Source organism: Pollicipes pollicipes, unplaced genomic scaffold (genome assembly GCF_011947565.3).
Source record: "Pollicipes pollicipes isolate AB1234 unplaced genomic scaffold, Ppol_2.1 Scaffold_4002;HRSCAF=4701_pilon_pilon_pilon, whole genome shotgun sequence".
NCBI lineage: Eukaryota > Metazoa > Arthropoda > Thecostraca > Pollicipedomorpha > Pollicipedidae > Pollicipes > Pollicipes pollicipes.
Window position 1 is genome coordinate 4,187,470 of NW_023596420.1, and position 27,357 is coordinate 4,214,826.

At 49.4% G+C, this 27,357-nt stretch overlaps 1 protein-coding gene across 1 annotated transcript; it reads left to right on the forward strand.

The window, feature by feature from the left end:
• Positions 1–303: 303 nt before the first annotated feature.
• Positions 304–22,276, forward strand: LOC119093917 (sex peptide receptor). The gene is made up of 2 exons (XM_037216935.1): positions 304–1,681; positions 18,027–22,276. The coding sequence occupies exon 1, from the start codon at positions 431–433 to the stop codon at positions 1,655–1,657; it is 1,227 nt and encodes a 408-aa protein (XP_037072830.1). The 5' UTR covers positions 304–430; the 3' UTR covers positions 1,658–1,681; positions 18,027–22,276.
• The last annotated feature ends 5,081 nt before the right edge of the window (positions 22,277–27,357 follow it).

Sequence of the window (27,357 nt, forward strand, 5' to 3'; positions counted from 1 at the left end):
TATTGAAGCATTTTTTCAATGCTTTCCAAACCGAAGACCGCCTATGATATGTTTAATTGCGGGTTTCAAATTACGCTCTTTCACGTGCAACTGAGAAAAGCTTCGGCAGCCATTCGGCTGCGGTCACCCGGAGGCGGGGGGGGGGGGGGGGGAAGGGAGGGGGCGGCGGCTTTCGTCGGCAGCCGCCCGCCGGGCCCGAGTGTGCGCCGCTCACCTGTTGCGTCGGCGTCGGGTCGAGCCACCAGCCAGTCAATAGGGGTACAGTGCCGGCGGTGTGCGGTCGGTCGCGCTCCGTAGCAGCCAGCGGACACCTTCCCGACCGCCCGAATCTAGAAGCACGGTGTGCGAGTCACTGACAGCAGTAAACAACTGGACATATTTTCGGTGCGCCCAGCAGGCTGGCAGAAGCGAGTGCGCTGTGTAGCCGGCCATGACACCAAACCGATCACTGCTGCGGAAAATGTTCGCCAACTACGCTTGCCGCGAGGGCGACATAGTGTTCGAGCACGTCAACGATACGGTCATCTGCTGGGACCGCAACGCCTCCAGACATGTGCCGGTGTCTCTCAACGTGACGCATCAAGTGCCGATCGACTACGGGCTACCACTGTATGGATACGTCATGCCATTCCTCCTGGTCGTCACCATCATCGCCAACACGCTGATTGTGGTGGTGATGAATCGGAGGCACATGCGAACGCCAACCAACCTGGTTCTGATGTCAATGGCCATCTCAGACATGCTGACACTGCTTCTTCCCGCCCCGTGGATGCTCTACCTGTACACGTTCGGCAACTACAACAAGCCGCTGGACTCTGTGTACGCGTGCTACATGTACGTGACGCTGACGGAGACGTTGCCGTCGCTGTTCCACACGAGCAGCATCTGGCTAACGCTGGCGTTGGCCGTGCAGCGCTACATCTACGTGTGCCACGCGGCCGCCGCTCGCACCTGGTGCACCGCTCCACGCGTCATCAAGGCCATCATCTGGATCTACATGGTGTCGCTGATGCACCAGTCTACTCGCTTCTTTGACCGCAGCTTCACCACTGTCGAGATCATCTATCAGGGTCGCGTGGCCACGAGCTGCGCTCCCAGTATACCTCACTGGATCACCGATGGCCACTCGCAGGACTTCTACTTTGGTTTCTACTACGGGTTCCGCGTTCTCTTTGTCCACATGCTACCCTGCATCTCGCTGGTGGTTTTCAATATCCTGCTGTTCCGCACTTTACAGGAGGCACAGGCCAAGCGAGACATGTTGTTCAGAGAAAGCAGCTCGAAGGGTAAGCGGGAATGCAAGAGGGCCATCGACTCAAACTGTACCACGATGATGCTCATCGTCGTCGTGAGTGTGTTCTTGATCGTTGAGATTCCGTTGGCTGTCGTCACCTGTCTCCATATCATTGAGAATCTCATGGACAACGCGCAGCTGCTAGACTACGAAGTCAGTAAGGCACTGGTAGTCATCATCAATTTCATCATCAGCCTCTCCTACCCCGTCAACTTTGCGATCTATTGCGGCATGTCCAGACAGTTCCGCGAGACGTTCCGTGATCTCTTCATCTCCGGGAAGTCGGTCACGTCCAGCGTGACGGGAACTGGAAGCACTCGCTACTCGACAGTGAATGGACCACGCACAGAGACCATCCTCTAGAACAAGAAAGCGATGTGCTTCAAGGTTAGTAATGGTTACATTTTGTCGTTAGGATGCGGGATGCGATATTTTGCGCGTTACGGTATGTGTCTGTTAGATATGGGATGAGGACATGAAACTGCTGTCCGCACACGCACTTGCTAGCTTGCTCTGCTGGGTTGCTAAACGTGCGCAGTTCGAACAAGCCCGCGCTGCTTGGTGTCCAGCAAAGTTGGTGTCCTTTCCAACGCATTGCAAACGCAACAGGGACTGGTCGCATGCGTTATCCGAGCATCTGGTCGAAAAAGAGATCTCCATTTTTTCGCACCTGTCCGTTCTAGTCTTCACCGACAGACACATCCTTTCACCCCGCATCTCTAGTTCTGCCGATATGGGAACGCAATAAGGCGTCCACGATCTAGTTTTGATGTTTTCTTACCAAGCACTTTTTGTCTAGGGCCACTGCCACCCGTGTTTAGACTTTGCCCCACCCGTACGAGTGAGGACACCGGTGGTGTATGAACGTTTACAGCAGCTGCGCTTCAATCACATCGCGATCATGCTTCCAATCTGAGATACAGCAGAACAATCGCCACCATCACACTCGCCTTCAGTTGCTTTTGGGCCGTTAATGCACAGTTAGGTCAGGTTAACAAACAGCTCCAACGTGGACTCGCCAGGCGCACCAATAATCCCTTGTAGCCCGTGTTTTTGGGGAGATCGCACTGCTTGCTACGCCCTGCAGCATACAAATGTGGGAACACCTTTTTTAGTGAGACAAGTCACTGTAGCACTTCCTCGCAACCTAATTCGCTAACCCTCCTTCGCATAGTTTAGCTTTGCCCATCCTCTGGGTAGAAGCACTTCAGCGTCCCCTCTCACGTGTTCAGCTGGCTTTGTATGTCAGCTGAAATGGCCTTAACTTTACTTCATAGGCTTTTCTTTCGTGCAAAGGTGCACACTGATAGCTGCTTTAACGTTGAGCTACTTGCGTCTCATACGGAATATGAGACTTTGAACATTCGTGTCGTGGGTCTGGAAACCAATGTCCTCAAAGGGCATAGACAAGTAATGCTATAAATAACAAAAATTACCTACAGTTGGCATGAATAGAAGAAATGTATGCTAAGGGTGCCCTCGCGTGTGCTTTGTTTCTTGTTTAATAGTAGTATATACTTGATCATTGTTATTTCTCTTTACTTCATTAGTATTCGTACCCAAGAACATTTATGCAGCTTTGCTCTTAACACTAACTTTGCAATGGCCACCTCGAAAATCAAGTAGTTATCCCGTTGAGGACTAGGAACATACTTGGCCGAGGAAACTCATTAATCTTAGACCAACAGACCGAACTATTGCAGCGCTTAGAAGCAAATTAGCGAGCTGCCTTCAGCCGTTTTCGCGATAGGATTTGATACCGAAATGTACAACTGGCAGTGCGAGGGCCGGCGTTCTGGCCGGCCGCCGCGCGCTCTGGAGCCGTGGTGACAGCCACCGTTTGTGGCATGGGGAGGGGCAAACCAATGTTCAGTGGTTTGAACTAATGCAGCTCTATAGATCGGTGAGCATTGTGTCAGTTGCTTTCTCTGTCCGTTAAATTCATCTGTGGCCATGTTCAATGTTTATCTATTTGCATGTTAAAATTCATGATTGCACAGGTCAATGCTCCCTCAAGCAATTCACTACTCGCTCGCTGTACATCATAACGGACTAATTATGCAGGTGAACAGAGTCTTAACGCGACTTACAATTCGCAGACTTAATGAACAGTGCTCTGAGATACGTAAAACGCGTTCAAGTACCTCCTAAAGAGTTCGCTGCGACAACATGACCAGCGTAATATCGTTTGGTGCTCATTTACACTATTTTGACTCATGTCGCTGTTAAGCTATAGAAAAGCCCGCACGAAAAATGATGCGAGATACTCGTACAAAAACTGCAGTTTTTAAAGGAGCTTTCTCGATCTCGTGGGACATTTGTCCATCCGGCTTCCCACAGTGTCGGTGGCGCGAATGTCAAAATTCCTCTGCTCCGCGAGAGGCACCCGGCGCGTGAGTAACTTGTCGAAGTAGTGCTCGTGACCTCTTGCATCTGAATCCAAACTCATCATGTCCATCACCATTATTGACCTCATTAGTACGTCCTGCAGATGTTGGCGCCGCTCTGGTGTGCTAGTATGGTGTGCTAGTATGTACACATGCACATATGTTAATGGTATTTACGTATGTCAGTGTGTACTTACCAACACACGAAACGAGCATAAGCGCCGTCATTACGTGAGAGCTTTAGGTTTTTTCCTCGTGGGTTGGATCACGTCAAACGTCTACGGTCTATACATACGGTTTATTGTCCTGTCTTTAACCAAACGTGATAAACACATGCACAGTTACTGCGTAGTATTAGGTACAATCCGATATCATTTAACAGTTTTGGTCTTGGGTCGTTCCATCTTCAATAAGACAGTGCGCCATGAATATGTGAACCGTACACTTGATTTATCCCGGCCCTGGGCAACGTTCTGAAAACCACAGGAATAGTTTTTTGACAAAATCTTCGAGAACCACATTCTTGTTAAGCACAGTGGATGCCGCTGCTTGTTCCGCGTTTTGTTCCACCTCTGTACCGCGTGTTCATTAAAGATTTCATGATGATGACCTAGTTTTTCCTCGATTCTGCTCAATGTTGCCACAAAATCGCTGACATGTTCAACCACCTGCTCAAAATATGCAGCTTCTGTGAACTCTTATGGCCTACACCTAGAATTGGGAATGATGTCTTTCGTAACTTTTTTGTACGACAACACTAAGAATGTGTATAAAGTTGAGGTAAGACCCGAACACTTCTCGAGCCCTATTTTGCAACCCTTTGGCCAGGCAGAACTGATATTGTGGTAAATTACCCCGTTTGTATGGCTCGACAAGAGAATACCACTCGTGCAGCCCACCACTCAACTGATCGAACGTCAGCTGCCTCTAGCCAGGCTGCCCTGAGGCCCCTTCGCGCCGGCGCATGCAGGCACCATGAGGGACTGACCGTGAACACGTAGCATGCGAGGACATTAACAACGAGCGTCGTACCGAACAGGCGGGCGTGGCTCGGTGCGGTTACTACGCTGTTGCACGGCATGATCGAGCAGACTTCATTTCGCAGCATTCACATTACTTTTGCATCTTGTTTAGTGCTATGACGGTCAGCACATTTTAACATTACGTCAAGCTCTAGGAAAAGCCTCGGACTATAAATAACGTGACCCGTCGGCCAGAAAGAGCTGATACTGTGCTTGGTGGATTGAACGCACCACATAACCTTTAGAACCGATCTGAGAATCATCCTGAGTGATAATCAATGCATTAGAGCTGTGTGACAGTTAGAAGACAAACGTCCCACTTCGGCAACGTTCCAATGCCAAAATGTGTGAAAAGTGCCGATGACTCAAGCGATGGAGAATCTACTTAGCAACTCGTAACTTCAGAAATCTGCTTTTGGAAAGAAGGGTTTCAAAAGGTACCATCTGCAGAACACAACGTTAGAACGGATTTAATGGAAAGTTGAAACGATGATCTTTTACCAGGGTGAAAGGTCACTTCCAGACTGACGTGTGGTGCTTTCTTTTTTCGTTCCATTGTAAGATTTTTTTGCAATCCTGAAAACATACACGTTAATAATATCCTGTGTTTTACCATGGATGCTACGGCAATGAAAACATACCAATTTTAAATTTAGTTATGGAAACTTCTCTGGACATATCTCGTGACCAATAACTCAAAGCTACCTGATATTGCGCCGGATAGATTCTAGGCATCTCGAAGGAGCTGCTGGATATTATGTTTACAATTTGGTTTTGTGGTGTAAATTTTTCTGCAGCACTTAACGATATCTTACCCTTGCTGTGGCACTGCTAGGAGTCAATGATGATCGCTTGTGTGGCAAATATTCGTGGACAAAATATTATTGCTATCCTTGCTTGTCCGCAGTACCACACAAACGGGGCGGTGATGGGTGCGAGGTGGAACATGGACAGTGGTAGGAGGGAAATGTGGATCATTTCAGATCTGTCATGTGGCATTTATTTTGTATTGTCGCATAATACATCAACTCAAGGACAGCAAACAACACACAAGAGTCTGCGTTTGGTTCTTGAATGAGGGTTATAACATTGTGGCGATTGAGATGCACTCAAATCACTCTTGTGCTTATGTTCAATGTAAGAAATTGAGGAGAGTTCCCATGGCATGAAACGTCCAGCCTTTGTTGACGTGCCAGTGTAAAGCCATCAGTTGGTGCTAGCAATTTAGACGGCATGGCCTGCCATTTATTGAGATGAGAGAAAAGGATGTAAGCTATGTCACATTTTGGTGACAAGTGAAATCTCAATTCCACCTTCTTCCTTGTAATTTGCTGTTGAAAACTGGCATTACAACGTTAAACTCAAATTCAAATTCCACCCTTCCCTTCTAATTTGCTTTTGGAAACTGATGCTGCAATGTTTAAGATCTATTTTAGTACAATAAAAGTTAAGCTGCCTATTTACTTTGGACACTACTTTTTGAGCAGCATCACGGGTGTCAGCCAAACAATGCTAGCATGGAATGCTACTGATATGAAATCTTCTGCACCTGTTATGCACATATCTGAAATTAGGGAGAAATGACAAAATACATATCGCAATAAACTTCGTACTTGCCGGTTAATGCCGAATCAGCACTGTAGCATACCAGGCTTTTGCGGGCAGGATTTTTCTCTGGCCTGGGCGGGCTGGGATACGGGCTGAGGTTTTGGAAAACGTTGCGTCTCCATTGGCGACCTCAGTTTGGTTATTTTTACGTTGGCGCAGCCACCCGAATGGCGCAGATTCCCCAGTTCCGTCTCTCGCGCATGCGCAGTTTTCAAGATTGCTGCCGCGCCCAAGCGCTCTTTCTCCTCGGAATACGGCCACGCTGCCATTTCAAATCTGACAGCCTGACCTGAATTCTGGCAAGCGCCTGTCTTCAAAACCTCAGCCATAGTCTGCTGCCCCGCCGCATGATCGGCGGATTCGTTGAACGCCGCCGTCGTCCGCGGCGGGCGTTGATCGTTATGCAGTGTCTCTAAACAACTGCCGTTCTTGGAAGCCAGAAGCTGGAGACACCTTTATGCTGCCAAAACGCATGCAATGAACGTTTCATTCATTGATTACACAACATGTCGGGAAACATCTGAAAACTACTGTGGCGGGGGTGGGGCATCGACCCTGCTATCAAGGCGATGTCTAACACGCGCTCGAGTGAGGGAGGGCAGTTTGACTCTGTAGGTTTCTCCGGAACGATTTCCGAACGGCGCGGCGTAGCCGTGTCAATTTTTGCATAGCTCTGGACAACTGAATAGCAGATCGTTTGGTGCCAGAAACTGCAGATAGACCTGGAGCGTTGCGATGGGGTGCGAGCTGTGCTTTGCAATGTTTGTGCAATTTTGCAATATCTGCTGTAATTGCTCGACGTGTTCTTCAGCCTCGCCTCTTAGTGTGAAAAGGGAAGTTTTAAACGTGCATTCGGTGGTCCACCCGGCGATCTCCGCCGCCTTCCACAGCATTTGTATCCAGCTGTAAATTTTGTTGCCCATCATGGGCATCCAGCGTTTTAGCTATCCTGATGCGTTCCAGGTTGTTTATGTTGGTGGCTGTGTCTGTGGGGCGCATTCCTGCGAGTCCTCTGAGTCCAAGTGCTGCTCCCTCCCGACTCGTGGTTCTCCCGGTGTCCTGTTCCGTAGGGCGCTCCCCCGGTCTTGTCCGACATGCTCCTCCTCTAGGTTCCGGCCATCAGCCAAGCTCTCACCCATTCATGCTTAAGTTCATGTCTGTTTTGCATGACTCTTTCTTGACCAGGGACACGGTCACGGAAATCGCTCGTCCGTATGCCCAGGGATGATGCCTGGCCCTAAGGTTTTCTGTCGTGGCGTTGTGCTGCGTACCGATTGACCGGGGCTCGGTCTCGAGCTCGGAGTCGGACTCGGACTCGGACTCGGACTCGGACTCGGACTCGAACCCCGACTCCGAACTTGCCCGTGGCGCGTGGTTGTATCAGCTGGCCGGCTCTGGTCTGCTGCTCGGCTCTGCACGTGGTTTTCTTGGTTGTCCGCTGGCAGTTCGTCGACCCCGGCGCGGCGGCCACGCGAGCGGCGAGGGACGCGGCTCCGCCAGATGTCCCGCTCCTCGGCAGCCTCCCGCTTCGGACCTGCGTTTAACACTTACGGCGCGGGGTGCAGTTATCCCGGGCCACATCCTGCGTCTCGAGCAGGAGTCTCTCCCTGATGATCTTGGTTTCGGCCGGCCCCGCAGCTGCCCTTCCGGCGCGGCCCGTACGCCCAGACGCCTTGCCCGGCCGGCTGACCCGTAGCTGCCCTTCCGGCGCGGCCCGTACGCCCAGACGCCTTGCCCGGCCGGCTGACCCGCAGCTGCCCTTCCGGCGCGGCCCATGCGCCCAGACGCCTTGCCCGGCCGGCTGACCCGCAGCTGCCCTTCCGGCGCGGCCCGTGCGCCCAGACGCCTTGCCCGGCCGCCTGACCCGTCGCTGGCTTTAATAGGAACGATACCAACAAGACAATACATTGTAGACGCTCGGTGTTAGTTAGATATAAGCTCCGCCTTACATACCTTGTGAGGTTGTTGACCTATGGCAGGTCAAAGTCAGACCATAGTCTCAGCGAAGGCAATTTCTAGGCAATCGTTCAATGTGATCCAACAACGGAGTGTTAGACGAAGCCATACATCTCTGAGATGCTTTCTTAGGCAACACAACAGTTGAATGAGCAAATTACATTAACCTAAGGTCAGGTATGACGGTCACACCAAAGCCAAAACCAACCTGCTTTGTTACTCTAGGGCTTGCTGTACGGGATAGTTTCTGGTGCTTATTTCGAGTTTATTGATAGCAAGAACCGCATCATACATCTTCCATGGACTTCTTCAAGGTCAGAATATACCATTGACCTAAAATGGCCCGGGTCAACATTTTATTTTAATAACATACTGTCTAGCGTAATCATTGTTGCTTAGTCAAATGCAAGACTTAAAGCAATCTTACATGACTTCGGTCACCTTGACCTTCAAAAGGTCAAAAAGGTCGCCGACCTTGAATGATAATGTGACCTTTTGCTTTGAAACGGTCATCTAGATTCTGGGAGCATCTGGGAGACCAACCTGGCACTTGACATTGTTTGACCTGTTTTAGCTCAGTTTTCAAAATTTTCAGTATCTCTTGCGAATAGTAATTTCATTACTCTAGCAGCTCAGTAAAGTAATTCGGCTGGCGCACACGCTTTACCTCATTGTTAGATGTCTAATACTGTTATTTGAAATCCTTCGAAATTCAACTTGGGCCGAAATTCGTCATGAAATTTCCTTTTGCCTAGTGAAAAAGTCCTGTGGGATGTCTTTAGGACTGTCTCACATGATTCGTGGTAAGGCAGCTCTGTAGCGTTACTGTGCACATTGTTGTAATAATTCCTAGACGAAATTGGTACAATGATTCCTAGATGAAATTGGTACAAAGACTCCTAGGCGAAATTGGTACAATGATTCCTAGACGAAATTGGTACAATGATTCCTATACGAATCATTTGCGTAATCTTGCAGGAATCCTTCACATAAATCCGGTGGTAATTCTCCTTAAAGTCCCTCAGGAATCCTGCACGATGTCCGAAGGAATCTTTCACAACGTGTTACAAGAATTCTCCCCTAAATCGCACAGGAATTTTTTTTACAAAATCCCACAGGAACCCTCCAACCCTCCATTAACTCAAAGGAATCTTCTACGCAATCCCAATTCTCCCTAAACTTTACAATACAAAAATCCTTCGAAACCCGACACCAATCCTTCAAAACCCTTCAGGGATAGACCGAATGGCACCCCAGAAATCCTTCATGAAACTGCACAAGAACTCTTCACGAAAGCATGGCAATCCTTCATGTAAAAATATTAATCATTTGCTCAGTTCTACATTTGTATGCGTCCTACGGTGTTAGCACTTGACACAGGGAGTCATCATCACGTGCTGGGGGGGGGGGGGGGGGGGGGGGTTAGAGGCGGGGCGGGTATTAGACGGGTGTTAGGGCGAGACCGGACGGGCTACGTCTGGTCCCTCCCGCTCGGCCCCGTCCCGTCTCGTTCCGTTCCGACCGGTTCCTTTCGGTCACCGCCGCCTGCTGAGTGTCACACATGGGACGGGAAGCACTCAATGGCATCACGGATTAGCCGGGCTTGGACGCGCATGTAGCTATTACCAGGTTGACAGTGGTTCTTGCAGCTGTGTGATGTCATGGTGCAATCATCAGGAAGCGTACCTTTACTCTCTCACAGCACCGTTCACCCTCTTCACATTAATCAGCTGACAGCCGTGCCACACGTACATGGGTTGGCTGATGCGAATTTGGCGAGTGGCCGGTGTGAGCGCGAACCCTATGTCTTGCCATTCGAAGGCACATAGATTAGAATGAGCATGGTGCATGCATTCATGTCTGGATGTATTTGCTGATGATGATATTGCATGGTTTGCGTACGCATTTAGTTCATTCAGGCCGTTATCAGGAGTGCGAGACCTACTCCTGCGCTACCGTTACTCTTACTTTGGCCTCTTAAATCCCCTCTCCTCAACATCCAAGATTGCTTTTGCTTGCATTCTACCTTTTCGCCAAAGTTTGGGAACCGCCCTTGGCGCCTTTATTAATAATTAAGCGTAAGGACGAACGCTATGAGCAGTTGGTCCTTGAACTTGACCTCTGGACGGTGCTTCTCGTCAAATCGATCGCATTTTTTATGCCATTTACGCTCACCGTGTCCCAGTTGGAGCTTTTCGCACCAACTCACTAAAGCATTTTGCGTAGCTACTCCGAACATGTAAAACTTGACCCAGAGGTTTCTCACAGCGCGTCAGTCGCAACTAGTAATGTCTTCCGTGGTCCTACCAATAAACCACCGCGGCCGGGGACAACGGAAATGGTAGTGGTAGCGCTGAGCAAGAGAATATATATCCGACAGCAATGCTAAATCCGACAGCAATGCTCCTTAAAGTCCGTCAGGAATCCTGCACGATGTCCAAAGGAATCTTTCACAACGTCTTACAAGAATCCTCCCCTAAATCGCACAGGAATGTTCTGGAAAATCCCACAGGAACCCTCCATTAACTCAAAGAAATCTTCTACGCAGTCCCAATTCTCCCTAAACTCTAATATATATATATATATATAATATATATATATATATATATATATATATATATATGTACATGAGTAAGTATGCACTACATATATTTGTGTGCATATATGGTATACATGAGTAAGTATCTCTCTCTCTCTCTCTCTCTCTCTTTCTCTCTCTCTCTCTCTCTCTCTCTCTCTCTCTCTCTCTCTCTCTCTCTCTCTCTCTCTCTCTCTCTCTCTCTCTCTCTCTCTCTCCTTCTCTCTTCTCTACTCTCTCTATGTGTGTGGTGTGTGTGTGTGTGTGTGTGTGTGTTTGCTTCTTGCTAAGGCAAAGCGTCCACATTGGTGTGGTCCTGAAGAAGCCTGAAGTAATAAACTCGTCCATGACGATCGTGAGGTTCTGGATGCGCAGCGGTTTAGTCGCACACGTGCCAATCCACAGGTACGGGGTTCAATTCCCGCGGTACCGCCCTTCTTTTCTGGCATATTTCTGGATTCTGGCGTCTCATAGAGACGCCAGAATCCTAACAGTTTTGTATGCGGAAGCGTGCGTGAGCATGTGTGTGCTCCAGGACGATGCTGGGATTCACTGCGCAACTACGGAATGTTGCAAAACAAATTCTATGTGAATCGCCAGTTTTGAACGCTGATAAATTCTATGCCATGAGACTTCATCATCGTATGTGACAGCTCTGCACGGCACTGTAAAATTTTAAGCAACTGCTCAATGGAGCTTAAAAGGGAATAATTCGCATTGGAAGACAGTGAAGCAAGCATTAGATGTGATGAAATTAAGTCATTTACAACTATTAGTACACTCTTGAGTGGAAAAGACTGCTCTAGAGAACAAAATTTTCCTTTTTAATGAATTTGTCCCTCAATGCGTCATTGGTTGAATGCGTCATGGACGGTGACCTATGACGTTTCTGAGATGCTGCCAAACTGACCGCCTGAAATTGTTACATGTTTGTAGTACTTCAAACTCGTCGTGAGATAACAGCGTGGGCTGGAAGTGTGCCCGAGTCAAATATCGTTAAGTGCTTGTGTTTTATCCGTTTCTCGTGTTGGTCTTGCATACATGTCCGTGAGTTTAAGGCTTTTTCTGATATGCACATGCTCGGTTATGGTGTTATTCTTAAGTTATTCGGTTGTAAATCATATTTATGTGATAACTAGCAAGAGAAGAAATAATTTCCAACTTATGTTATGTGGCACAAAGCGTGCTTCGCGATTGCAGATTATACAGTTTGCTGAACATGGTTTGAGAGCCAATTGAGCCCACCATGTTTGGAAGCCGCGCTCACGGACGCTGGCCCTCTTCGCTCTGGGCTAGAGGGTTTTAGGACTTCAGAAGGGCAGAGCGGTGAAATGCGCCAAGTTAATTTCAGAGTGGTTATCTCAGCTCAAGACCTCGCACAAATGTGGAACATTCCCATCAAGCATCCTGTAAGACTAATCCTGTGAGGCTGACGTATCCCGCGAGACTGATTCTGCGTGGCTTACGTATCCTGTGAGACTGATCCTGCCAAGCTTACGTATCCTGTGAGACTGATCCTATGAGGCTGACGTATCCAGTAAGACTGATCCTGTGAGGCTTACGTATCATGTAAGACTGATCCTGTGAGGCTTACGTATCCTGTAAGACTGATCCTGTGAGGCTGACGTATCCTGTAAGACTGATCCTGTGAGGCTTACGTGTCCCGTAAGACTGATCCTGCGAGGCTTACGTATCCTGTAAGACTGATCCTGTGAGGCTTACATATCCAGTAAGACTGATCCTGCGAGGCTTACGTATCCTGTAAGACTGATCTTGTGAGGCTTACGTATCCTGTGAGACTGATCCTGTGAGGCTTACGTATCCTGTAAGACTGATCCTGTGAGGCTGACGTATCCTGTAAGACTGATCCTGTGAGGCTTACGTGTCCCGTAAGACTGATCCTGCGAGGCTTACGTATCCTGTAAGACTGATCCTGTGAGGCTTACATATCCAGTAAGACTGATCCTGCGAGGCTTACGTATCCTGTAAGACTGATCTTGTGAGGCTTACGTATCCTGTGAGACTGATCCTGTGAGGCTTACGTATCCTGTAAGACTGATCCTGTGAGGCTGACGTATCCTGTAAGACTGATCCTGTGAGACTTACGTGTCCCGTAAGACTGATCCTGCGAGGCTTACGTATCCTGTAAGACTGATCCTGTGAGGCTTACATATCCTGTAAGACTGATCCTGTGAGACTTACGTATCATGTAAGACTGATCCTGTGAGGCCGACGTATCCTGTAAGACTGATCCTGTGAGGCTGACGTATCCTGTAAGACTGATCCTGTGAGGCCGACGTATCCTGTAAGACTGATCCTGTGAGGCTAACGTGTCCTGTAAGACTGATCCTGCGAGGCTGACGTATCCTGTAAGACTGATCCTGTGAGGCTTACGTATCTCGTATGACTGCTCCATGGTACCTCAAAGTCCTGTGGGGAGGTTTATGTGATATCCCTGAAGTCCTTTAGGACAGCGATGTGGGATCCCGTAATTCTATAGGGCAACCTTGTAGGACCCCCGAATTCCACATGGAAATCCCGCAAGACTTAGCAGTCCTCCAGAAAAGTATGTGAAATCCCTCAGGATCTTGTAAGAACAGTGTGATCCCGCGCCGGTCCCACAAAACTTTTCGCTAGGGCTGCTCCAGCTATGAATCCGCTCCGATCAGACAGGTGTCATCAGCGAGCAGAAACCCTGTTGTAACAGTGACCAGAGGCCCACAACTCACGTCGGATGTTTCCACTGCTGATCGATAACAGCTTTGGATGACGGTGTGGCGTTGGAGGCGTCGATACGAACATGCTCCATGAGGTGGCCTATGGCGCAATGAATTGTTAGCAGAAGTCCTAAAAAGCACGATCTTATCAGGCATAACTGCGATGGCCACTGACCGTGTGTGATCAGTGCAGGCACGCGTCTTTGCATGTTCAGAAAATACTTGGCGAAACACAGAGGATCCAAAAGTGCGATCATTGCGGAATTTCATTTTTTATACGCCTCTCACGCACCCATGACACTCAGATGAGCTCTCACCGAAACGTTAAAACATACGCAAAGGCAGACTTGGATGACAGATATGATGTAAATACACACGCCGCCCACACTATGCAGGGCCAGTCGATAACTCGGTCATATGGCGTGTGCTATGCTGGGCTGAATCCCATTACTTGATTACTGAGCTGACAATCTTCCTAAAATAAGCCCAGTCCAACACGATGCTGTATTGTTTGCGGCGTTGGCAGGACCCAAAATTCCGAGAACACCATTGGTTTCGCTCTTCTTTCTTTGAGTGCTAAGATTTCCGGAAGATTAGTTTGCAGATCCTGAGATAGTCTGCGCATCCCCGACTTCAATATATATTGCCACCACATCATTTTCGGTTTTACAAATACCGTATTTGATTCATCACTTGCTCTCCGAGCACGGCGCACATTTTCTTCTATTTAAACAAACAAGTGGCCCTCTTGAGGAGTGGGAAAATTGACGATAACAAATACTGTGATCGGAAAAATATCGTCCGTTCCGCTGTTTTCTGGCTCAATCCAGAAAAACGTACGTAGCGCAATTTAAGCCTAATGAAATTTGACAAGGTAAATCTCCGTAAACGTCCCCCCCCCCCCCCCCGAGAGCGAAAAGAGACAATGCGTTGCCCATCCCCATGACAGCGTCCCAATACAGATTAATTTGTTGGCATGCCTAGTGTATCGGACCCGTCCCTCAAAAAATAGGATGAGGGCGAAGGAGGCACACACTTTTTCAAACCTGACACTGTTTAAGGCGTGTTCGCATCCTGCTGTTTTTGCTGATTTGCTGGCGGTGTTCTCATCCTGCTGTTTTTGCTGATTTGCTGGCTGTACTCGTATCCTGCTGCATTGTTAGCAACTGGTGCTGGCATCCTGCTGTATGGCTCCGCGAAATTAGTGCTACAACAAATTGCCCTGCCGACGGAAGTGCTACGACATCACTTCTACTGTCAATACTTACGCACGACATTGGCGCTACGCGACAAATCTGATGCCGCAAAAAAATTAATATCCGTCATTGTTTTTGCAAAAGCTCATCTGGCGGTTACTTACACACGACATTACTTCTACTGTAACAACCGATACACTCGTTGCTTACACCCAGCCTTACTTTTACTGAGAAGAGTTACGTGCCACATTATTGCTGTACAACAAGGTATGTACTCCAAAAATGTACATGTATCATTACTTTTACTGCTAAAACTTATGGTCTTCAGCGTATACGCAACATTTCTCCTACTGCCAATGCTCGCCGTTGAGTACTAATTGTGTGAACACCGTGGGAGCAATCCGCAGGCTAGAGGAGAACCACAGCTGGGCATTTCTGCAATTAACAGTTCGTGGTGCCTGTACGAGAGGTGATTGATTTATCATGTCACGTTATTTTGTCGATCTGTTGTGATTGACGAAAAAGCATGGCCCACGGCTATCTAGCATAGCCTGTAGTTTTGGTGGCAAAATCTGACTGACAGGTATAGCTTTTTTGAAGCATTTTTTGCTGTGCAGCACTGGAGCGTTATAGTTTTTGAAGTGCAAGAAATGCCGCATTTCCATGAGCACCAGGCAACTGGTGTAGTTTCATATTGAGTCGAGGACATAGATCGCCCTTTCATCTGTGCAAGAAAAATTTGTCATATCCACGACGAACGCCGTGTTTCATGCATGCGAAAGCAGGTTTTGCAATTTTCCCTTGCTTAACACCCAAACCTATTTCGCAACGCTTCGGCAGCGCACTATACGTTTTTATGGAAGAAATGCCGCGCCTAACCATTGCCGTGTTGGTTATGTCCATCGCAATGTTTACAGCAGCAATATTGTATCGACACCTTGGAATTGGCCACATGAGTCTGATCTCGGGCGTGCAAGTGTTACCGTGTGTCAGTATATATATATATATATATATATATATATATATATATATATATATATATATATATATATATATATATATATATATATATATATATATATATATAATATATATATATATATATATATATATATATGTGTGTGTGTGTGTGTGTGTGTGTGTGTATATGTGTATGCGTGTATATGTATATAGTCATCTGGTGCTTCGGTGGGCTTAACCTGAGGTTGGAGTATTGAATGGTTATAATATGTAGAGTATGGCAGGCTTCAGTTTAAACAAATATCGCGTACAAACATTAGCTGATAGCATTGGCCAAAGAAGGAATATCGTGATAAATTCATGCTTCATTTGTTTTGTGGTAGGCATATTGACAGGCATAACTTTAAACAGGAGTTTTTCATTTTCCTTTAAGTTTCGTCGTGTAGCGCTGTGATACGTCATTTGTTCTGGAAGAAAAGAATGTCGCGTACGGGTAGTTTGTATGAGATTTGATGTAGCTGTAATGGCGGGTTTACTTTTTTGCAATGTAAGATTTGTCGTGTAGCACTCATATCGTGTAAGAGTTTTACACTAGAAGTAAGGTGGCGTATAGCTAAATGCTGTTTAAGTCTTTTATGTAGATGTAATACCGGGTATATGTTTTTCGGTACAAGTTTTGCCTCAAGGCACTCATATATATGAGTGCTTCCAGCAGAAGAAAGATCGCGTGTAAGAAAATACTTTATAAATTTTGCAAAAGATCCATTGTCGTGTAGCTCTTATGTGTTAATTTGCAGTAAAAGGAATGTCGCTTTTAGGTAAATATTATATAAGGCATTTTTCTGGAGGAAATGATATCGCGTCGTTCTGTCAGTAAGGTATTTACTGTAGCACTTATGTCATGACACCCTAGCGCATATTACAACTGCAGTATCGTAGCAGCAGCTGCTTAATAAACGCCCTAACCGGCCGAGATGCCTTTCAGGTTAGTGCATTCTCTCCAAGAGTGAAATGATCGGTGGAACGAGGACTGTGGGCCACCAAAATACCACACCGCATTTTTTCCCGGATTATCATCGTTCATCAATGCCACAACACTGAGGGAAACGAGGAGGCCACCTCAAACACAATAAGAGCCGGCGTTATCGTGCATCCAGCCTTAATCCAGGCAGGCCTTCTCTTTCCACGTCGTCTGCTGGGCTGTCGTAAGATGAGTCGGCCCATCAACTGCCCCTGATCTACCTTCCGCACCAACCACGTTTGATTTCATGCATTTGGCTTTTGTGTGATAAATTTCTGTGCGATGAATAAAATATTTGTTCGTGATTTCATATCTCATTAGTCCAGCCACACGAGTTCGTTTCCATCATGCATGAATGCGGACTCCAATACATTGGGGCACAGGAGAATAGGGTTCGTCTACCCCAAAATAAAGTGCCCCCCCCCCTCCCTTTTCCTCACCCACTCCGTCGCGCCAACGCTGGGAGAGCCGCATGCGATTGGTGGGCGGTGCCGTCGACAGCTCGGCGCCAGGCGTCGCTGCCAGCAGGCTGTGTCAGCAGCAGGAGTCTGACACGCGCCGCCCGACCCTCCCAAAATGTTTATTTTCCGCGGTATCTGACCTGGCGCCGCCCCGCGAGAGGGCCAATCGATGGTGGAGCGCGGCGGGTGCCGCGCGCCTGTGCAGTAGAGCGAGCCCCCCAATATTGATTCCTGTAACCAGGGTGGGTCGCTAGGATATGGCCACCTTTTCCGACAAACGCGTCCCGGCCGGGCCGGCGACGACACTTAGATAATGAAGCGGCCGCGTGACCGGTCGACTCATTCACCCGACGCGAGCGCGCCGCCCCGAAACGGACCCTGAGCAGCATGAGCCCGGGACACGTGTCGCCACGCTCGGAGGCGCGACCTAATGAGGCGTGTCGCACGCGACCCCGTGAAGCTGCAGTCCGGCGGGGGACACGCCATCAGGGAGCATGAGACAGCCCGGCGTGCGGCTGTCTCCGGCTGTCCTGGTAAAGGCCGCTCTTGTTAGGCTTAACAGCCCTAGAAATGACTACATCAGCTATTCCCACGCACGAAAGCGATATCATGGCCGTTCTCGCTACGCTCTCTGGCTCATACGTGGACTGTTTCACGCATCAAGTTTTCCAAACGAGATATATCTGCAATTAATAGCCAGGCATAGTTGGGATATGCCGATCATCATCTGCTTTGTAATGAGTCTTCTTGCGAATATTTATGTCACATGGCTGAGAATGTGAACCTTTCCAACGATGCGGAAGATCTGACGCTCTCTTTCTTTCAGGAGGTCGTAGCTTGTCCGGAAGCTAACCGGAAGACGCCCGGAAGTGGCCTGGAAGTGGGTGGCCTTGGCTGCGCCATTAGTGCTGTCAGCTGCACTTCCGGCGCGTCTTCAACGGCGGCGCGTCATTGTCCGCGCCCAGCAGAACAAGGGACAGCCGGGGCTGAGCGGCGACCGTAGGCCGGCGGTTGTCGGCCAGCAGAACACGGCCCTGCCGAGGCTGAGCGCCGAACGTAGGCCGGCGACTGCCGCCCAGCAGAACACGGCCCTGCCGAGGCTGAGCGGCCACCGCTGGCCGGTGGCTGTCGGCCAGCAGAAGACGGCCTTGCCGAGGCTGAACGGCCACCGCTGGCCGGCGACTGCCGCCCAGCAAAACATGGGCCCACCACTCGCCATCGGCTGTCGCTCAGTAGAACACGGGCTTGCCGCTCGCCGGTGGCGGTCACGCCCAGACGTCAGTGTCGGATACCATAGCTCGGTGTGGGCGGGCTGCGCGGGGTTGTGAGACCAGTTGTTCTGGGAGTTCCACATCTGTGACGGCAGGGCACAAGTGGTGATGATCGCTGGCTGGAGGCAGCCGGCTGTCCCGTGCTTGCTATGTAGATGTGTGTGGCGTAGCTGACCGACCGGACCCAATACGTACCGCATGCTAAACCAGCTTTGACGGTTTGTTCCGGTTGCAAAACCAAGCACTTAGGTACATGACCTTGTTGTAAGGACTGAACCACCCGGAAGACTTCAAGCACGCACCGCTGTCCGTGTGACTCAAGTAGCTGTATACTACCACCTCCGTGACTAGTGCTTTTAATAATTTGTCCACGGCCCATGCACGTGGGGTTCGGCTCGGCTGTTGATGTTTCCTCTCGCTGAATCCCAGCCTCCTCCCACTGGCTGTACGCACAAGAGCTGCCGTCAGCTGCCACCCAGCTGCGACACGGCCCGTCTGCACCGCCTGCCTGGCCACCTCACTCGTTGACCGTCAGTCACCCGTGACGGCCCTTGGCGGCGTGGTCGACCTTTGCGAGACGGCAGCTGAGCTCCGTCTCGGCCTCCCTTGCTCAGCCCGACGGGTGCCGCCGGTCTCCTGGCCTTCGTCTGCCCTTGATCACATCATCGAGCTTCGTCGATCGTATCATTCGTTCAGAGGATGTCTTCAGCCTGGGTTACGCTTCTGCTCGGTCTCTGTGCACATAGTCTGTGCATGCCCTACGCTTAGCCTGCGCGGTAAGGTAAACATTTGCTGTTACTACGTGTGCCTCAGTTTCAGTCCTGTCCCCAGTTACCATGGGGGTAGGGGAACTTGTTTATTCGCCCAGTCTCCAAACAGCATGGGTCTCCGTCACACCCTCAGTCTCTGAGTTGTGCCCCGTCTCTGTCACACACTCAGTCTCTGAGCTGTGCTGGGTCTCTGTCACACACTCAGTCTCTGAGTTGTGCTGGATCTCTGTCGCACACTCAGTCTCTGAGTTGTGCTGGGTCTCTGTCACACACTCAGTCTCAAAGTTGCGCCCCGTCTCTGCCATACACTCAGTCTTTGATTTGCGCCCCGTTCCTGCCACACACCCAGTCTCTGAGCTCTACCCCGTCTCTGCCACACACTCAGTCTCTAAGTTGCGCCCCGTCTCTGTCACACACTCAGTCTTTGAATTGTGCCTCGTGTCTGTCCGCGTGGTTATAATCTGTGCTATGCTCATTTCCTCTCCGGCTGTCGTGAGTCTGACCTCATTGGCAGCAGTTCGCGTCTTCAGCTCGGCTGGCCGGCCAGCAGCAGCACACAAGCCAGTGTGACGCGTACGCCTTCCACAAATGCACACATTCTGGCGCATCCGAGACCTGACGGCTTAACACCAGCAATGTGTGATGGCACACCGCCATGGTGCGCTTTACGTGAGTGTCATGGTCATTGGCATCGCGTTTGCACCGTATTGACGAGCGTGCTGACACATGGTTTGATTCCTGATGCGCTGCTTGCTGTCGACATTGGCCTCCCGCTGTTAATTCTGGGAATAGCTACCCATCTAAATCGAGTTTACAAAGGTCACCGCAATGACACGGCACGTCGTCATCCGTTGGCCAGCCAGCGCTGCTGCTCGCTGGGCATAAGTTGTCAATCTTCGCCACCAGGAAAGGTGGGCATTATTGGAGAGAATAGCCATTGAGCCCGATTACATGTCACAGATCATTCGGCGGCCGGGCATCGCCGCCACCGCGTCCGCGTTCCGTTTCAAGCAGCACCCTGTTGGAAATCGCCACAGGTCGGCGGGTTTGCTTATGTAAGCCACAGCGGCGGTCCGGTGTTTATTTATCCGAACAAAGGTCAGTTGGGCTCGTCGAACAAAGACAGAAAGTGTTCCAAACGTGCTAGGAAAAGACATTGTGAGTGAGTTTTGCCGGGACAGAGTTCCAGAACGTCATCACGAGGTTGTTGCTACGCGGTTCCAAGCTTTTCAATTAGTCGGCGAAAGGCTGCTTATGGAAGTATCGCTAATCCCGGATGATCGCGGGAACGTGCGGTGAATCTCCTTTCAAAATACTTCAGGACGAGCTTTAAGGCAGTGAAAACCTCCTGAGCACCAATGCATGTCCGTGCTGCATAGCTCCTTTGTCTGTCTGTTAAACTTAGTTCAAGTCAAGCAAAAAGTTAAGTTTGACAGAGCCATCACCGTGTTCGTTCTAAGCGCAATCCCGGTTTGCTTATTTGTTATATTTTGCAAGGACTACGATACACCAGATGTAACGGACAGGTGTGTGGGGAAGATTGGCACCTTTTAGGTGTCATATTTCTTCTCGCTTCTTCACCAGATATGAAGGTAATAAGTTGGTTCGCGACCAATGCACGTTGCCAAGTGACAGTTGGTAACATGCATGTCACGCAGCGATCTGAACCCGCGTTGGGAAAACTGTTGTGTTTCAGCTACAAAAACATCCGCACGAATCCCATCACCTGCGTATGGTCTCCAGCGCACAAACCCCGAGGCCAGGCGGCGGCCAGTAGGGCAGTGCGTGTGCGTGTGCGTGTGCGTGTGCGCGTGTCGCGGCGGTGCTGGGTGTGGCCGGGCGTGCCATGGCAGAGTCCGGGCCGGGCCGCCCCGGACTGGCGCTGGGCCGCGGCCTCGTGGTCGCACGTGATGTAATGCTGCGCGACTGCGGCGACGTTCCCCGTGTGAGCACGGCAGCCTTCCGCACACCGGCTCTGCGCCTCGTTAGGAGGGTCGGAATGTTCAACGGACGGGAAGAACACCATATAAAAGCTGAGCGTTTTGTGATTCCAATGCCTTTCGTGTCAGAAATATGTCAAGTTTTTATTAAGTGTATTATTCGTGCCATTCTCTAACGTGTTCCATTTGTCCTGTCATAACCAATTGTTCCAATGTAATCATTGGGTTACTGATTTAATCACCAAAGCCGCACCATCTGTCGCGTTAGAGAAGGTGTTAGGTGGACGAAAATTTGTCAAAAACAGTCTACTAGCAGCATTATCGTTTACTAGGGAAGGGGAGTGATACGTTTATGGAAAGCGTCATTTCAGTATACCCGCACCATTTCCAGATACTTTCCGTTGGCAGCACCTTCCAAACAACAGTTCAGCACCATGGTGGCACTTATGATTGAACAAACAAAATAAAACCACACGGGCACGTGCCGGCACCACGCCGTTTTGGCAGGCTACAAGATTCGGATACCGGCACGCAAGGTAGGAAAATAGACAACTGCCAATGATCCACGACTCCATGTCAAGGGTAACCAATCAGCTTTGACATTATGTCACCCCCATTTGCCTAGGATGGTAAGCGGTTGCTGTCTTAGCGAAGTATTAGACAGGATTCAAAAACAGCAAACAACAGCCGAATGGTTCCAATGCAATCACAATGTGTCAGAATCGTGTCTCAAACGTCATTGCGCCGTTCAAATTCGGAACAGTTCCGTTTTAATCTCGTGTAAATAGCAGCACATTAGTTGAAATAAAATAACCTCTAGGTTTGGATTCGTTTTCGGCTGCCAGAGGTGGTAAAAAGTTCTGAATTAGTGGATGAAGGTGGTGACAAAAAGGTGCATTTGTACGGGACGCTTGATGACAACAATCCTTTTGATGAAATATTTCAATGGCAGCCATGACAAAATATTGCGACGCACAATGCATGATCCAACATGAAGCCTCCATGGTCCCACATTTGGTCACACAACACAAGCGCACCTTTAGTAAATGCCCTTTACCGCATCCTTCGGCACCATGGTATCTTGTTTAGGTTGCATCCCAAACAGGTGACAAAATATCTTATGACTTATAGCTGGTAGTCCGACTCGGTGTCTGGTCGGCGACAAATCAGTGTATTTCAGTGGTACGCTAGGCGGGACGATTCGCTGTTTTTACCAACCGACTTTAGGTGACGCACACTTGACAGCAGAAAATACCGAAAAAAAGATCATAAAATGGCAATTAGTTCGGTCGCGGGAACAACTTTCAGTCGTTGCTATGCGGATGCACACGGTGAATTTCAATGTTATGCGAATTCGCAAGTGGTATTCGTAGCACAGCTTAATAAAATGTCACGTTGGTTTTTGGAGCTTTGATAGCCACTAGCTAGGCATGTAGCTAAGGCCTAAGGGAGGAAAGAGGGGGCTTAGAGTCTGTTGTCCACACCCCTGAGCCAAGTTGTTAAGTTCAGACAGCAGACTGATAGAAATATGGTCCGATATATGAAGGGGCTGACATTGGGACCTCCCTGAGGAAAACTCTGGCCACTTACCTGACATAGCACTCCCAATGTAACAGGAATGACTCTGCAATCGAGATATTCAACAGTGGGCATCACGTTATGTTTCGTTTGCGCCCATGAGGACACCATTTGCAAGGGTGAATGACAGGGAGGGGGGGGGGGGGGAAGCAAAGGGCCAGCCAACCTGAATTATCCAACAGTAGTCTAACTTTGGGCCGCAACGGCATCCTATTGGAGATCGTTATCTAGCCCGCTCTCACTACCTCCTGCACGGCATTCGCACAGTCACATTCAGCTTAATCTGAGCCCAGCCCAGAAACCAATAAATTCCTCATTCGTTTCCAGGCAGCGTAGAAATTCAGCCTAGTCCTGTATACTGATTGCCGGGGTGTGGCGAAAGGTGCTCGCCAGGCTGCGCATGTCGCGCCAGTCTTGTAGCATGCCTAAGTATGATGGAGTATATGATGATGATGGCGGGTTTGGGCCAGGGGCATACTCGGGGTTTTTGTAGGTAGACACGGTCTTGGGGAGGCCCGAAATTGGACTTCTTGCCCGCCTACGTCCGTTCCAATTATGGCATGCATTCAGATGCCCCAGCTGCCGAGATTCATCTTTTTTTCGCGTTTGAGGGAGGGATATTCAGTCGTAGGCCAAGCTTTAAACCTGAAGTCCGGCAGCTGCCGAGGATGGAAGGACGCTTCTTACGTAATTAGACTATTCAGGGTCTAGGACGGGCGTGCCTGCATGCCTAGAGGCAGCAGTTATCCTGACATTAGCCGACAATACTGATAATCTTAGTCCTTGTCGAATAATTAGGAGAAAGGAGAGAGGGCAAGAGAGACAGAGGGCATATATATATATATATATATATATATATATATATATATATAGAAAGAGAGGGAGAACGATACACACACACAAATATATATATATATATATGTATATATATATATATATACATACTCTTGGAATCACGGAGAGGCCCAGCTTTTAAATGGTGCTGTTCAAAACGACCGTCCATTCCGACCGCTTTTAACGAACGACGTCCGCCGCTCCTCGCCTCGTATCGGCGACTCGCGCCCACCGTCATTCCTGTCAGCCAGACGCTTGTAATGTCATTACCACGACAGCCTGCCCTCGGCACATCTCCGCCTGACACTACCGCGTTTGCGGTCCACAGACGGCGCGAGCCAGCGCAGGGTCATACAGCATGCCGACAGACAGCCCGCGCGAGCATTGCACATGTTTGAGTGGAAGCCGTTCGACGCGTATTTACGCACATGGTGATGAATGCGTGTAAGCGAAGGCAATGCCATGGTCACAGCTTTTCATATTGCGATGGTGGTTGTGTGTGTGTGTGTGTGTGTGTGTGTGTGTGTGTGTGTGTGTGTGTGTGTGTGTGTGTGTGTGTGTGTGTGTGTGTGTGTGTGTGTGTGTGTGTGTGTGTGTGTGTGTGTGTGTGTGTGTGTGTGTGTGTGTGTGTGTGTGTGTGTGTGTGTGTGTGTGTGTGTGTGTGTGTGTGTGTGTGTGTGTGTGTGTGTGTGTGTGTGTGTGTGTGTGTGTGTGAAATATATCTTAATATGCATACCTGCTTAAGGGATGCGTAGTAGTGGCTTCCCCGTAGTGCGTAGAGATCGTGCGAAGATCGTGCGGGTGCCATTCGGAAGTCAAAATCAAAAGCGGTGTACTACCTCGCTATAGTCTCGTTAAGCCTTTGCGTAGCGGGACGAGGACGCCCTGGATGTACGTACGATCATCCTACGTCGTTCGTATTATCGGGCTGGAATAACCCTATCTGTTTGTGTTGACATGAGACGTGCTTAGCTGTAAGCCTCCCGGCAATTGTCACTAGCTTTGTGCTGCGTGTTTAGGCGGTATTTTTCGTAAGTGTATTCCAGCTTGCTCTCAGTGTAATAAAAACTCAACCGTCAGACCGCGAAATATGATATCGGAGTAGTAAGGCTCCCTTGTATTTCCAATGGAGAGTTTCAATCGCGTAACGAAACACGCGGACAGTGTCGGCGACGGGCCAATGTCGGCATGGACGGTGTCGGCGACGGGCCAGTGTCGGCATGGACGGCGTCGGCGACGGGCCAATGCCGGCTTGGACGGTGTCGGCGACGGGCCAGTGTCGGCATGGACGGTGTCGGCGACGGGCCAGTGTCGGCATGGACGGTGTCGGCGACGGGCCAGTGTCGGCATGAAGGGTGTCGGCGACGGGCCAGTGTCGGCATGGACGGTGTCGGCGACGGAACATGTAGGCATGGACGGTGTCGGCGACGGGTCAATGTCGGCATGGACGGTGTCGGCGACAGACCACGTCGACATGGACGGTGTCGGCGACGGACCATGTCGGTATGGACGGTGTCGGCGACGGGCCAATGTCGGCATGGACGATGTCAACGACGGACAAAAAACGACAGGGACGGAATGAGGGGAAAGCCGGTTTGGCTCTCTCCTGCATGGTGAAGAGTCACATAATAGCGATTAGAAGCTGAATATAAAAAGCCCAACATACGAAACACAGTACATATTAAAGATGCATCCACTTACTGAGATGCACCTTTGTTAGACTCGGGACCTTTTTTAGACGCCGGAACTGCATCATACGGACACCAAAGGGTTCGAAATGCTTTGAAATGCTTCAATATCTTCAAATGTGGAGCATTCATTCCCTTTAAGCAAAGGACAACCAGCCCCTGAAGAATATTCGCCACGGGCACGAGCACCGCCCGTCTGTTGCGTCGGGATGCACTCCCATTCCCTACGTCGTACCTATAACTATTGGTATGCTTTGTAGGTGGAAAAGACTGCTCTAGAGAGCATAGTTCTCTTTTTAGTAAATATGCTCCTCAATACGCCATGGTTTGGGCACGTCATCGTGCCTGCACAACAGTGATTGAGAACCAGCTGACGGGCTAGGTATCTGGAAATAGGCTCAAGAATGCCGGGTATGAACGCCTCGACAATCGTGTTTGTCTTGGCCTTGATCGCCGCGTGGCTTAACAAATGACAGGATTTGAATGACGTTATTTTGACGCCATAAATGCCGAGGTGACTTTGAAATACTCCCCCCGAAATGCTTTTCCCCCTTTTCGCGGGCGTGCAGTTCAGAAACTAGAGGGACTTAGGTCTTAAAAAGGGTAGGATTGTGAACAGCACTGAAGTTGTAGATCAAATTAAAACCAGTTCAAAACCACACATAAATTTGGAACACTCCCTTCAAAGATACGCACGAACGACATACGCTCAATCTTGACAACCAGAGGATGGCTTAGTTGGACGGCTACTTGCCGAAGTGATTTATGACATCAAGTGTACCAACATAATGACATCTACAGCCCGAAGCACTTTTAACCGAGCAGGCTGAGGTGTGTAGGTCTGGCGAGAGGAGCGCCCGGGCCGGAGCGATAATCGGCTTGCAGGCGATGCTTAAAGGAGAGGTTCAGCATAAGAAGAAATTGAAGCAAGCATGGGATATGATAAAACAAGCTGACTGGTAACTATTGCTATGTTTGAAGTAAAACAATGTTTTGCACATCACAATTATTTATTTGATACATATACTCCTCAGTACGTCACTGTTTGATGACGCCATCTTACCTTCCAAAACATTGATTGAGAGCCAATTGCCGGCGGTTGCATCTGGAGATTGTGCTCACGAACGCCAGATTGAAGAGCTCGGTAATTATAGTTGTCTTGACCTTGATCGCCGCATGGCCAATGGAATCGCAGGGTTTGAATGACGTTATTATGGCGCCATGGATGCCTGAGTGACGTTGATAGTCTCTCCGAAATAATCTGCACATTTTCACGGGTGCGTAGCTCAGGTACTAAAACAGTTAAGGTCCTAAGAATCGTAGGGCTGTGAACTACACCGAATAAACTCTAAGATGACTATTTCAGTTCAAAATGCAATGCAAATGTGCAACTCTTTGAACAATCGCCGCAGGCTCACGAGCCGACAGCCCGTCCGAGTCCGGGTCCGGGGCCCGTCCATCCCCAGCCGTCTGCTGGTCGGGGTCCGGGTCCGGGGCCTGTCCAGCCCCAACTTGCTACCGGTCCGTGTCTGGTCCGGGGCCCGTCCAGCCCCAGCCGTCTGCCGGTCCGGGGCCGGGACGCGTGTCCTGCCAAGAGCCCGTCCAGGCCCACACCGGCACCCATACTGTCGTCAGCGGCGACGCTCATAGACTTCAACACGTGACGGCGGAGGTTCGACGCCTTCATGCTTCTGCCCAGCGCGTCCTCGCGCTCTGTCACAGGAGTAACGGGCAATCCTGCTGGGTTTCTGGCGGAAACGCTGTTGATGATTCGTGGCTAAACACTGGGATGTTCATGAAAATATTTTTAAAGGAATATCAGGGCCGAAGGCAGGAACTTAACTCAGGAAGTGGGTCTTCTACCTCACAAAGCAAAACAGCCTCCAGTCAGATTGCCAAGGCACAGTGTGAGTTAGAGCAGTGAATAAATGATCAATGATCAATGCCTTGGTCCAGGGTAGCCTCGTGTGATCAAATAAAAAAATAATCAAAGCACATCTTCTTAGAAAAGAAATGAAACACACCAGTCAACTTCATCAAAATAGAACCGGAATTAATAAAATACTGAAATAGGCC

Excerpts from the sequence above, each read along its gene's own strand:
- LOC119093917 (XM_037216935.1), top strand. The coding sequence starts at position 431 with ATGACACCAAACCGATCACTGCTGCGGAAAATGTTCGCCAACTACGCT.